The sequence below is a fragment of the Polyodon spathula genome, chromosome 10, assembly GCF_017654505.1.
Source record: "Polyodon spathula isolate WHYD16114869_AA chromosome 10, ASM1765450v1, whole genome shotgun sequence".
In the NCBI taxonomy this organism is placed as follows: domain Eukaryota; kingdom Metazoa; phylum Chordata; class Actinopteri; order Acipenseriformes; family Polyodontidae; genus Polyodon; species Polyodon spathula.
In genome coordinates, this window is record NC_054543.1 from 31,590,792 (window position 1) to 31,605,501 (window position 14,710).

The 14,710-nt window shown below is 37.6% G+C and overlaps 1 protein-coding gene across 1 annotated transcript in view; it reads left to right on the forward strand.

The window, feature by feature from the left end:
- Nucleotides 1–14,710, forward strand: part of LOC121322278 (protein FAM117B-like) — a 77,655-nt gene that overhangs the window by 15,715 nt on the left and 47,230 nt on the right. Inside the window, exon 2 of the mRNA XM_041261998.1 lies at nucleotides 1,686–1,840. Within this exon, the coding sequence (XP_041117932.1) occupies nucleotides 1,686–1,840 (155 nt within the window). The remainder of the gene's footprint in view (nucleotides 1–1,685; nucleotides 1,841–14,710) is intronic.

Genomic DNA, 14,710 nt, shown 5'->3' on the forward strand with positions numbered 1-14,710 from the left:
GGGGAAGGGAGGTTACCAGAGTGTCTACCTCAAGAAAGTAGGTCAAGACAATCCGATTTGCATTTAAGACAGTGCCTGCCAAAGCAGATCATTGTTAATCCAGTTTTAAAGACAATTAACAAGCCCTTTTTTAAAGTAATGGGATGGACTACAAGGAACAACAGATATGCAAAAAAATAGTAGTTTGACAGGACAAGATCATGGAAAGAGCAGTCTATAACATTGCAATATAATTGTACATACTCATAGTGTAGTTTTTCATCGTTCCTGTCGGTGCAAGGGGCTCGCACACAGAAACAATTAATTTGTTATACATGGTTAGTCCATGTAGGATACATACATGCCAATGATGGTCATTTAATAAAAAATGTTCCCATTATATGTTATACATTGTCAGTCACTATTTATCTATCTGTCTGTCTGTCTATGTATTTATCTATCTAATGATATAGAATTATGTCATTGTATTTATTTATGACTTATACACTGGCACACAGACAGGAAGTGCACTGATCAGTTTTACCCAGGGGGTTTCTGGGGCGTGTGACAGACACAAATTGATTCTTGGTGATTAAATCTCCCTCCTGACCTGTGAGGGTGCTGCGTAAAGGAAAGAGAGTCAGACAATTAATTCCCAGGGTTAGGTGGAAGTCAGCCATCTAGAAAGGGGAAGGAGCTACGGTAAACCAAGTCATCAACCCGGAAGGGACCGATGTGGCAGCTGCGGACTGGAGGAGCGGTTGCAGTCATTTACCAAGGGGGTACAAAAGGGGACGTAGCGAGTTGATCTATTCCTTTGTTATGGTTACGGTTGTACCCAAAGGGCCGTGAATTATACTGTGAGTGTTTGTTTGTTTGTTTTCTCTTGTCTAATTATTGCTCGTTTGTTATTTTTAGTTGGCTAAACACGGACCAGGAGCTGTTCCTAAAGGCCAGCACAAACCTGGACGACACTGCACCATTGTTAACCTAATAAATTGTATTTCACCTCTTGCACATTCGTACTCACTTTGGGCTTGTGACCGTGTTGCGTTTTGTGTGTGTTTTATACTGTGTTTATTATTTCGGGACTGAACTCCCTGGGTTATACAGTGTAGTACACATCGTTGTGTACTATCATTCATTGTTATTTACATTTGTCAAGTGACTTTGGATTATAAATAAACACTATTGCAGCTGGATTATCATTGTCTGTCTGTCTCGTTGATCATCGTATCACTCCTGCACTTACGCAATGCTAAAGAAGCCATAACCACAGGCTAAAGAAAGTTTATTACTGTACAAGCTCTTAAATTATGCAAGATAATTGCACATCCATGACACTTAATAAAGTGGAGAAACATCTCTGCCTATAAATGTACCCTCTGTTATTCCATGCAGTACTTGCTTGCACCATGGAGATTGTAACTGAACAAACTAAATATCGGAAATATACCCATATGTTGAAATTATGCAATGTGTTTTTTTACTTGGTTAAAATATATGAGCTATATAAGAGCATGAGCTTTAAAAATTAAATAAATATTTAAAAAATCTGCTTGGTAATAAAATGATCACAGTGCTTGTAAGAGCAATGACCATAACTGCCTCCTTAATGTGCTCATCTGTCAGCATAAAAAGGACAGGAGATAGCATCATGGAAAAGATTTGTAAATGTAATTAGTTTCTTTTCTTTCTTTTTATAGAAAGACCACGCCAGCCTTCTGTCAGTCCCTCCAATAATAATAATATCCGTCGCACCTCTTCTCTGGACACCCTCGCTGCCCCCTACCTCTCCGGACACTGGCCGCGGGACAGCCAGGGGCAGTGCGCACCCTGCATGAGGGACAAAGCCACACAGGTACCTGCAGCCCCTACATAGTACACTCTCCAATGGGCCAGGTCTGTAAGATCGGCATTGTTCCTACAAGTGCTGGCCAAAAAAGGTTTACCTTTTAACGAAACTACAGGCTTTTAAAAAAAAAAAAAAGTACTTTAAATAATTATCACATAATGCTAAGCAACATTCTGCTAAGCAACTTTTAGTTGTTTTTGGCTGTCACTTGTGGGCAATGTTCTCATCTGATAGATGTTTTTGGGTGAGTTTGAACTACAGCACAATAAGTGATTAGGTACCAGGAAACATCAGCTTCTGATCTGTAGCATTGTCTTTGCTAATATTTTGTGTTTTAATTTGCATTATTTAAAATAGCTAACAGATCAACAGTGGGCCAGTGATTGTATTTCTAGTTCTAATTAGTGGTAATAAAATACACTGAACAAAAATATAAACGCAACATGCAACAATTTCAAAGATTTTACTGAGTTACAGTTCATATAAGGAATATATGAACTCGGTTCATATATTCCAAGTTCAATTGAAATAAATTCATTAGGCCCTAATCTATGGATTTCACATGACTGGGAATACAGATATGCATCTGTTGGTCACAGATACCTTAAAAAAAAAAAAGGTAGGGGCATGGATCAGAAAACCAGTCAGTATCTGGTGTGACCACCATTTGCCTCATGCAGCGCGACACATCTCCTTCGCATAGAGTTGATTAAGCTGTTGATTGTGGCCTGTGGAATGTTGTCCCACTCCTGTTCAATGGCTGTGTGAAGTTGCTGGATAGTGGCGGGAACTGGAACACGCTGTCGTACACGTCGATCCAGAGCATCCCAAACAATGGGTGACATGTCTGGTGAGTATGCAGGCCATGGAAGAACTGGGACATTTTCAGCTTCCAGGAATTGTGTACAGATCCTTGCGACACGGGGCCGTGCATTATCATGCTGAAACATGAGGTGATGGCGGCGGATGAATGGCATGACAATGGGCCTCAGGATCTTGTCACGGTATCTCTGTGCATTCAAATAGTCATCGATAAAATGCAATTGTGTTCGTTGTCCGTAGCTTATGCCTGCCCATACCATAACCCCACCGCCACCATGAGGCACTCTGTTCACAACGTTGACATCAGCAAACCAATCGCCCACACGACGCCATACACACTGTCTGCCATCTGCCCGGTACAGTTGAAACCGGGATTCATCAGTGAAGAGCACACTTCTCCAGCGTGCCAGTGGCCATCGAAGGTGAGCATTTGCCCACTGAAGTCGGTTACGACGCCGAACTGCAGTCAGGTCAAGACCCTGGTGAGGACATCGAGCACGCAGATGAGCTTCCCTGAGACGGTTTCTGACAGTTTGTGCAAACCCACAGTTTCATCAGCTGTCCGAGTGGCTGGTCTCAGACTATCTCGCATGTGAAGAAGCCGGATGTGGAGGTCCTGGGCTGGCGTGGTTACACGTGGTCTGCGGTTGTGAGGCCGGTTTGACGTACTGTCAAATTCTCTAAAACGACGTTGGAGGCGGGTTATGGTAGAGAAATGAACATTCAATTCTCTGGCAACAGCTCTGGTGGACATTCCTGCAGTCAGCATGCCAATTGCACGCTCCCTCAAAACTTGAGACATCTCTGGCATTGTGTTGTGTGACAAAACTGCACATTTTACTGCAATGTCACTCGAGTCCGAGTCACTATCGTCCGAATCCGAGTCACTATCATCCAAATCCAAGTCACTATCATCAGTCCGAGATACTATCATTCAAGTTCAAGTCACTATCATTCCAGTCCGAGTCGCTATCATTCAAGTCTGAGTACTTGAAACAAACTCAAATCAATTTTCATTCAACTAGTGGTAATAGTAGGCTGAACAGTTTACCTAACGAACATTGTCCGATATCCCTCAGGAAAAATGCACAAATAATAAAAAAATAAAAATACCAAAAAAAAAAATTATTTATTTTTTCTAGCTATATTATTCTATTTGCATGCCTTTTTCAACTTCTGTCACTGTCTTCTTTTCTTTTGGAATTGTAATTGGAATACTGTTTGAATGTAGCTGAAGTTTATGGATAAGCTTTAAGTTCACGTTTGTTTTCACTTCAATAGACGCCGTGATCTGGACTATAGTGCAGTGTAGTGTTAGAAAGTGGTACATCGTCAGAATGTGGTATGCATACCACAACTTGACTCATGTAATGGCAGAAAGTGGTACGATGTAATATTTTGGTGCATGTGCAATCAATTGCGATCTGATGGGTGTTTTCCTATTGTCTAAAGAGGTACATTTACCATTAATTGTACATAATTTTTTTGCAAACTTAAACTGGCAACAGACTATTCATTTCTCTAAAAAGAAAAAATGATAAATATTTGCAAAAATACATAAAAAAATGACGTAAGACTGACATATGGTAAATTCAATTAAAGATGTAAACAATCAAAAACAGCACAACATACCATATTTGAATGGGCGCTTCCCTGCTTTCTTAAGGCATGTGCAAGCAAGCTCAGTGCGCAAAGTACCACTTTAACGCTTACCTGAAAATAACACTAGACAGATAAGAAATTAAGGTTACTTTCACCTCTGACTATAGCAGCTACTTTGACTTCAGTTCAGGTAATACAGTGATGCATTTATGAGAGTGTGCTTCAGTTCATTTGATTTCGGATGATGTATTTTTTTTTTCTCTCTTTTACACAAAAACATTGTGTTTATGTATTTCCCAGTGGCGGCTGGTGGAGAGTGGTCTAGGTGCAGAACGAAGGCTCCCACAGCGTAGCTCTCGCAGGGTAGCTCACATGGGGTGGTGCCGCGTGCGCAACTCATAATAGACATCGTCATTATATGCTACAGCCCGATCACATGATAAGGGTGATAAATTTAGGTATTAAAATGAAGTTTATTTCATAACCAGCCTTCTCATTTCCAGCCGGCAGTCGGCTAAAATAGTTGTTTCCAAAAGAAAGAAAACTAGTTTTACAGTGCAGTTACAGTTTATTTTGTTACAGTAAAATAAGCGTCATTTTCCACAATTCATTACATATGTGTGTTGAGTAAAACATTCCTTCTCCGAGGGCATTTAGTTACTGGGCTTATGTTTCCATGGACACCATGAGTTTACAAGCGATGTTGGTGATGAAGGCCGAACTGTACAATCATATACGTGAGCCAGTAACCATAGAGCAGAGTTATGACATTGTATAGCATTTTTTTAAAATAAACAAACAACCTAGGTTTTCTATGTAAGATCGTCTTTTTTACTCAAAGCGTGCAATATACAGTGAGTATATGTTTGTGGTAAAGTGGTAATTTTGTTTATTTACTGACAATCATGTTTGCTAGCGATCATTGTTTTGGTAGGGCGGTTTATATTAAATATGACGTCAGTTATTTGATAGCCTTCTCTGATATCTTATGCACTGACTTAGAAGATCGATCTGAAACCTAGCATATAGAATTAATTCAGGAAACTGTATTCACATTGAATGAATAGAACTGATTTATTTTATTTTTAAGTCCTTTGTTTTGCTGATTCAGTATTTTATTAAATAAAAAATATCACTGTATGAGCAACAAGATGTACTGGTCAGATGTTTTTCTGCATAATCAATTGCTATAAAATTGTGGTCAAGTAATATTATTGACAGTTTAGACAGAAAATGCAGATAAAAAGTACACACACACACACACAAACACCCACGTACAAATACACATAAGCACATACTGTGATTATCTATGTTTAAATAAGTTCATTATTTTTAGTAGACCTATGTAAATTCAATTTTTAAGAAGTTCAAGTCAAATGGAAATGTATGTTCAAACGTATGTACAGTGCAAATCTCTTCTTCCTCTTCTGTTGATGTCTTCCCAAACCCAAAACACAGACATATTTTCCTTGTATATTAGGCAAGAGCAACAGTGGGGGTCGGGAGGGTATTTTCGCGCTAAATGTAATGCTTAGTATAAAGTACTTTTTAAATGTATTTTTATTTTTATTAATTTTTTCCTCGGGAAAGGTAACTGACGCTTGGGTATAGACGCACTGGTGTGGTACTGTGTACAAACCACAAATGTAGTAACTGCCCACAAATGTAGTGTCTCCCACAAATGTAGTAACCATCTTACCGCAAATGTAGTGTCTCCCACAAATGTAATAACCATCTGGCCACAAATGTAATAATCTCTCCCAAAAATGTTATACCCATCTACCAACTTTCAGTTATTATTTATTACAAAAACAAAAACAAGAAACATTTGTCATAATTAACTGGAAGAGTATATGCTTAAATCATTGGGCAGGCATTATTGCGGGTATGGGATTGGCTTTTTAAAAAAATCTTTATATCCAAAACCGGCACTAATGAATATTATTAATTGTAAGTTATTTAAATACATAAATAAATATGTGCTAAGTAATTCAGTGGACTTACCATGGATGCAACATTTGTGGGAGACACATATATGTGAACAGGCAGTTATTACTTTTGTGGAAGATATTACATTTGTGCTTTGTACAACTGTCTACTGCACATCAAAATAAATAAAACAAATAAATAAATAGATATAAAGCGATGTGACGCGAAGCGCTAGTGTGTCCAGGGCCTTTAGGGTGCTAAAAGGCATGGTGCAAACATAGATACACAGTATAAAAATGTAGGCATTAATGAATGGGTTGTTTATTTTCATTATTTGTTATTTGTATTTATTTTAATCAAGCAAAAGTTAACAGAATTAAAAAAATATTAAACGAAAGAAAAAATACAACTTACTGTAGAAATAGATTTAATGTTCACAGGAAATGTAACCGAAACGAACTTCTGAAATCGCAGTTTCGCAGGCGCATTTTAAAAAGTTCAATTTATTTATTTATTTATTTATTTATTTGTGCACTTGTGCATTCTCAGACCCAGTAGTTAATGAGAAACGGCAACATGGGAAAGTATGTAAACTCCGAATCTTGGTAGACTGAAAATAAATATAAGAACTGGTTGGTTCCATGAATATTTTTAGAAAGTTTGTCTTGTGTTTTTTTTTTTTTTTTTGGTTTGTTTGTCTATAAAATGCAAAGGTAAAAATGGAATACATGGGTACCACAGTATTTAAGTAAAAAATTCAAAACGATTCTCTCTGTAAAAATTTCTTATTAAGAGTGCCGCCCTTGATTGATTTACTTTTTCTATTCCAATACACCTTAAAGTATCAATGTTATGGTTTTCTTCCAAAAGAGCACCTAATCTTAAAACTATGTTGGTGAAAGCAGATGTACATAAATCGAAAAATGAAAGAGCGTTTTATAATGGGATGCTTTTGTCCTTTACAGCAAGTTGGTTTTGAATGGGGTGGGTAGTGTACGCTGCGACCTACTTCGTGTCCAATTTCTCATTCTTGCTATGACTGGCTGCAAAGACAACAGGGCTAACCAGTGATTGGGTAATGTTTTGTTGGGTGGGTTTTTATTATGGACAGGTTTCCTAGTAACTGTAATGTTATTTGTGTAATAGAAAATAAAAAAGGACACATTGTTAATATCTCAGAGTCACAGAGCCCATATGTTGGAGTCCAAGTCTTTTGCAGCCATGTCTCAAGTCTGCATGTTGTAAGCATGTTTGTTTTAAATTCTAAAGGAATTAAAAAGCTAAGTTCTCCGTACAGGGTACGTTGATTAGTGTAAAATAACAAATATAAATTCTGCATTTAAATAGATGGGTCATTCCATGAAAGGTGCATGAAATGTGCATGTACACTTATTGACACTAGTCATCAGTAGCACATTATATATATATATTTAAATTTTTTGATGGGTGAGTGGGGGGAAAAAAATAAAGACCTGGTTATAAGAAGAGAAGAGAAAAAGCAATTTCATGCTTAATAGTTATTTGGAGGATGCATTGCTGAATTGGTTTAGCTAATAAATCTCATTAGTACTGTACTGTAAATTAGATATGTTTAAATGTAATTAATTTTTGAAAACAAAAGTAATTTTACAGTTGCAATGAAAGCACGTCACAGGAAAATAATACAAGGGCCACCTTCACAGTTCATTTATTCAGATCAAAATGTGTTTTAGAACTGGTGGTTACTTAGCGCAGTAGAAAGACTTACATTGTATGTTTCTGTCTGTCCAAATGACTAATATAAATGCTGCTGTGAAAATATGTAACACTATTTGCAAATGGTATTTTAAAGGAAATAGATTAAGCTCATCCAATACAGTATGTTTCACCATCTTGTTCTTTTGTAAGGGATGGGTTGGGTTGTTAAAGGGAAGTGGGGTGAGTTTTGACAGAGAAACTATTTTCGGCTGGTTCCTCTTCTGAGGGAAAAAGCAAAATCAACACTTTTTCAAAACAAATTGCAAAGTAGGTATGTAAACCAAAGTAGTATTCCTGTGCCAGTTGACATTATACCAAACCCAGAAATGTTTCCCCAGTGGGTCACTCGCCAATGTAAATAGCATTCTTGTCCAATCTGGTCAGGCACCGAAAATGATAAAATTAAATGCTAAATTTTATTCACTACTTTGGATTCATATGCTATTTAACTCCCCTCCTCTTGAGAAGAAACGATACAAAAGCTTGAACACAAAATAATTATAAAAAAAACTATCAAATGTCTGTAATATGAGCTGTTGTCCTGGCACGCAAAGCAGCAGAAGAGGACATAGTTGCATGCTATGATATTTTATAAAAAATATATACCGGTTAACTTCTGTCGTTAAGACTTTTTTATGACACAGAATATTACTTTTAAAAGAAAGTTATTTCAATAATCTGTAGCACGCTAACAGATTTATTCAGTATATCCAGTGCTGACTTCCTTGAGCTTTTTGTGTAAAGTACAGTAGAAAGTCCACCAGGCCCAGCTACTGTAAGTATTTCCCAATGAGAATATCTTGTAGTAAAACAAAAGGATGGTCATGTTACTGTAAATACTTTAAGTTAGTGGATAAACAACACTGGAGCACATTTTACAATTTAAGAAAAAAAAGTTTCTTTTGCTGTGCATCCATAAAACACAGTTGTGACGGTTGTTTGTGAATAGTGTACTCTTATTGTCTGGGAGGAATGCTAATATAAATAAAAGCTTTTTAGAGTTGCATAACAAAACCCAACAGAATCCGTCAATAGAGACTGCTATTTCTGATCTCTGTGAAAGTTGTCATTTTTTTCTAAAAGGTGACTTTATGGGTGCCAACCTAAGGGGAACATCTAAAAGTGTTTATGAGGAGGGGAGAGGGGAATGGGACTCACATGCATTGAGAGCAACAGATTGGGGATAAATAAGATGGAAAACATCTTGAAGCTTTTAATACCATATTTGACTATGAGTTTAATGTTTAGTCTTGGTGAATAATTCTGTTTGGAAGACAGCTGCAAAAGGGCTCATGCTGACAGTTAAATAGCCCGTTTTGTCACCGGTTTGAAGGCTCAGTGAATGCATTCCCCCTCTCTGCAGCATGTCTCTGATTTCTGTAGCATGCTTGATTTATGCCCACCCATTTCCCTGTCCTTGTTGTACAGTGACCCTGTGGCCACTTTGAATGTTGCAGTGATCATTTTTCTTGGGTATCATACCGGCTGCAACATACCACCTTCACTTCAAGGCCAGGGAAGAAAAAAAAAAAGACCAGCCTTTTGAGAGGCTTGTAATACATTGTCTTGGATGGGGGTCATTAGTTTGTGCAGTGTCAGCACTGGCAGAGCTCCTTCTTTCTGAAAGCTAATGTTTCATTAAAAAAAAAAATGTTGCAGGTTTTGCTCTCCTCAAATGAAGAAATTGTGCTTTAGTGGTCTGCCAAATAGGTTGTTTGTGTGACGATCCTCTTTTTAGCTCGTCTTGCTAGGGCACATTAACCCTTTCACCCCTCTTGAATAAATGATTAATTAAGTGATTAAATGTTGAAGTCAACTAGTGAAATGTTACAGGGGGAAATTAAACCAAAACTATACTCACAAAATAGAGACATGCTACATTTTACAGTTCCTTGGTTCTGGGAAGACAACTTTTTAAAAAATTTGATCAAAAAAAAAAATGTGTTAATTCCTACTCTGGCAAAGTACACAATGGACAGCTGCTTCTATTAAAAAGTTAGTTACAATATTTCCTTTCCTAATTGCTCTTATCTTGACACATTTAGTGACTTTTCTGAGAAAATGTATCATTTGTAATACAAAGGCAATACTGTTTCTTCAAAGAAGTGTGATGTGATGAAACAAGGTGTTTTTTTTTTATTGTGAAACTGTTTAGCAGTTTGAAACAAGAAGATGATTTTTTTCCAAGACCTAATCCTTTTCCGGAGGGGGGGGGGGGGGCAACTGTTGACTAAATTATCTCTCTTGGTTTATGTCAAAAGCACCTCAATAATATCATCTGTGATATGCTAGACAGTCAAATATCTACAAATAGGTCAGAACTTGCCTTCTCTTAGTCCACAAAATAATGCACACATTGATCAATTAAACTTGCATAGACTAGCACATGCACACCAGACCGTAGCAATAAAAACAATATTATGATTTATACAGCTGCAGCCACTATTCTATAATCCGTTCAGTACATCAGTACATCCACCTGGCCCCCTTGGGGTGTGGACAAGACTGAAACTACCACTGACTGGGGACAGTGAATGACTGTGAAAGCTGTGTCAATAAATCATGCCCTGAAGTGTAGAAACATAATCCAGATCCTGTGAATAGGTTTATAAGAGGTTTGTGATTCATGCATTTGTAACTCTTCCTGTTTTGAACACAGTCTCTAGGCCAAAGGCTAGTTCTCTGGGATATTTTTTACTGGTTTGAGCTAGCTGGTGTATTGTTTTTAGGGTGTGCGTCTATTCAGGGTCAAAGGTGATCTGACTCATTTATGACAAGCTTTGTCCATTGTATGGAATTACCAAGTTAGGACATAACCCTTATTAAAACTATGTTGTTTTTTTTTTTTTTACTGCAGAAATACAGTATGTGCTGCCCTACTGCACGTTGCAGACCCAACACGGTCTTGTCTGTTTCACCAAATAACTAGGAAAATGTTTGAATTTTCCAATTCAGTTCAGATGTTTTGAAGCACTATTGCATCTTGAACAGAGAATAATGTCTGTGTGTCAGCATCTTGGCATCTTTTTCAGGGCTACATTTCCATTTTGCAGCACAAGGCTCTAATTTTCAAAGATCTATATGGCTGTGAAAACTATTTTTGGCGGGTGGTGCTGAATGCTTTACTGCTTCACTTTATTAAGTAGGGTGACCTCTTTTGGCAAGCTGGCAAACCGTGGGGAGCAAGGTATCTTAATTTAAAAAGTCTTCAGGTAGAGGAGGTAAGGTAATTGGGTGCTTGTTTTTAAATTGTCAGTGGTTTAAAAAAAAAAAAAAAAAGGGGTATCTTTATCTGTCTGTTATACTGTGGCTACTTTATTGTCTAATTATCTTCCTTTTGAACAAGGAAAACTATAAAAGAAAAAAAAAACTAAGGCTGAAAATAAGTGGCTTGCTGAAGATCACAGTGTTAATCTGGGGCTAAACTGGGATTTGAACCTTGTGTCTACATGCACCCCCTCAGTTTACAGCATTCAACCACACTGCCTTCTGTTAGCATTGACTTGGGAGGTGTTTTTGCTAAAGGCCAGCTGTTCTTGTTTTTAACTTGTATTCAGTTGACACCAGATATGAATGTATCTGTAACTTGAATTCAGTAAGCTGCCCAGAACCAGCCTTCCCCACCGTGCAGCCTTTGAACACAAGGTGGATGTAGATCCTCTGGCATTTCTAATGAATAAAAGCAAGAATTCTTGCCTGCCAAGTGTGTGTCGCTTCCAGAAGGTACTTTTATACCTCTGTGACCTGTAGTGCTGAGGGTCTTCCTTCCTTCAGTGTATTTAACTCCGGTCCTCCTTTGATACACTTCCGTAGTACAAGAGGTCTAGGAAGCCATATTTATGTGTAAATGTTTTTTTTTTTTTTTTTTTTTTTTTACACATTATTATAAAGCTGCCTATATTGGATTTACAGACACAAGGACAGCTTGTCTTCACCGGTATAGTTTTTTAAAATATTATTCTTTTATTATGTTTCCTTCTGAATTTAATTTTAAAATAGATTGGTTTTCTGTAATACTAAATATTTGTATGCACTATTTTTTACTGTATTTTTATTACAACTAAAGAAATGGCTTAAGATTAATTTAAAGACCTTGAATGATACTGTCTGTTTTTATTTGTTGCTTTTAATTACACACAAGTAAACACCTTGAAAAAATAGCACTTTATATAAAATTTTGGAGAGCGTTATGGTGTGTGTGGTGTGCTTAGTTATTTTATGTTGCACACTGGCTTCTTAAAATAGACCAGTGTGGCACGATACAAAGGCATGTCAAGACCGCTGCCTAATACAACATGAGCCTACCTGTTTTAACACGTCAAGTTTGGAAAGAATGTAGTCATTTTATAGATGGGATCACTAAGTTGACTAGTGTCATCTATCAAACATTGATAAACTGGGCCATCCAAATACTGGTTTATTGTTATGTTTTTTTTGTAAACTTTCAATGGGGAGCTGTAAAAGAAAAGCTGTAGGCTTCGATGCATCACAGTGCAAGGGGCAACTTGCCTGAATAAGTAGAGGAAAGATGCCACATATCGTCTTCTATTCTGGCTGCTGCACAGTCCTTACTTGAAAGAACATCCATTGTTAGTGACTGGGGGAACTTGTTTCCCAATAACCTGTAAAGTCAAGGGCTGTCACACTCTGCCCCACTTCTCTGGAGAAAGTAGCTCTGTGCAAGTGGAATGCAAATTGATTGCTTTTATTGCTGAGGCTGCATTTCAGAGACAAAGTGTTGATCAATTTGTCTTGTTATTTTTGCAGATATTTCTAGCTAACGTTCTATCATATCCCTCTCTGCAGGGCTGAAGTTCCATCAGCAGTCATTCTCTTCCTGAGGTATACATGTGATGCTTTACTGTAGATATTGAAAGAATAGTGCAGTTATGTATGTGTGTATGTATGTTTATACACACGCACACACACACACATTTTGTATCTATTGTAGGCTCAGATGCTATGCTATTTAAGGTATAACCAGTGCGTCCAGATTTGTAAGCAGGCTACCACCTCACAGATATCAGTCAAATATAATAATATACCTTCCAGTGAGGATGTAGCATGCAGCTTTAGACAATAAACACCCACAAGTGTGAGCGTTGGTTCAGATGCAAAGTATGCCTTTTAATTTTAAACAGACAGCTCTTAAATGGCATTTGAATAAGCACCAGAGACATTTTTTATATACCGGAGTTTGCAGTGTCCACCTGTGTTCCTTACTCTGTGGCAATTTATTTTGAGATTGGTGGTTTGAAGGCGTTCCTGGTTTATTACTTTTAAATAGATTTAACCTTTATGAATACATTGAAGCTTTTGCTTCACATTTGACATAATCATCCCAGTGGGGGATAAGACTATCTTTCGGAAAAAGGCACATACAATAGTGAAGGTGCAGCTCTGTATGTAGGCACTTATTTCACAATAACAGTTTAAATATACAGCATCTAAACAACTGCTTGTTATAAGAACATAAGAAAGTTTGCAAACAAGAGGAGGCCATTCGGCCCATCTTGCTCGTTTGGTTGTCAGTAGCTTATTGATCCCAGAATCTCATCAAGCAGCTTCTTGAAGGATCCCAGGGTGTCTGCTTGAACAACATTACTGGGGAGTTGGTTCCAGAACATCACGATTCTCTGTGTAAAAAAGTGCCTGCTATTTTCTGTACTGAATGCCCCTTTATCTAAACTCTATTTGTGAGCCATGGTCCTTGTTTCTTTTTTCAGGTTGAAAAAGTCCCTTGGGTCGACATTGTCAATACCTTTTAGAATTTGGAATGCTTGAATCAGATCGCTGAGTTGTCTTCTTTGTCCAAGACTGAATAAATTCAGTTCTTTAAGCCTGTCTGCATATGACATGCCTTTTAAACCCGGTATAATTCTGGTCACTCGTCTTTGCACTCTTTCTAGAGCAGCACCTTTTTGTAGCGAGGTGACTAAAACTGAACACAATATTCTAGATGAGGTCTTACTAATGCATTGTGAAGTTTTAACATTACTTCCCTTGATTTAAATTTAACACTTTTAATTATATATCTGAGCATCTTGTTGGCCTTTTTTATAGCGTCCCCACATTAATAATAATAGTAATATCATTATTTTTATATAGCGCCTTTCATAGTGGACCACTATCACAAAGCGCTTTACAGAGGTAGGCTGTGAACTGTGTATTGTATGCAGCATCACTTACAATAGGACATTAATTTAACATCTCATCCGCAGGATGGAGCACAAAGAGGTTAAGTGACTTGCTCAGGGTCACACGGTGAGTCAGTCAGTGGCACAGGTGTGATTTGAACCGGTGACCTTCTGATTACAAGCGCTGCACTTTAACCACTGGACCACACTGCCACAACAAAAGATGAAGACATTTCTGAGTCCACAAACTCCTAGGTCTTTTTTATAGAGTCTTTCTTCAAATTCACTATCTCCCATATTATATTTACAGTTCACACTTTTATTGCCAGCATGCAGTACCTTACACTTTTCTCTATTAAATGTCATTTGCCATGTGTCTGCCCAGATCTGAATGCTGTCTAGATCATTTTGAATTACCTTTGTTGCTGCTGCAACGGTGTTTGCCACTCCTCCTATTTTTGTATCGTCTGCAAATTTAACATGTTTGCTTACTATACCAGAATCTAAATCATTAATGTAGATTAGGAAGAGCAGAGGACCTAATACTGATACCTATCCCTCCACTGGTTACCTTGCTCCATTTTGAGGTTTCTCCTCTACTACTTTGTTTTCTACATGTTAACCACTCCCTAATCCATGTGCATGCATT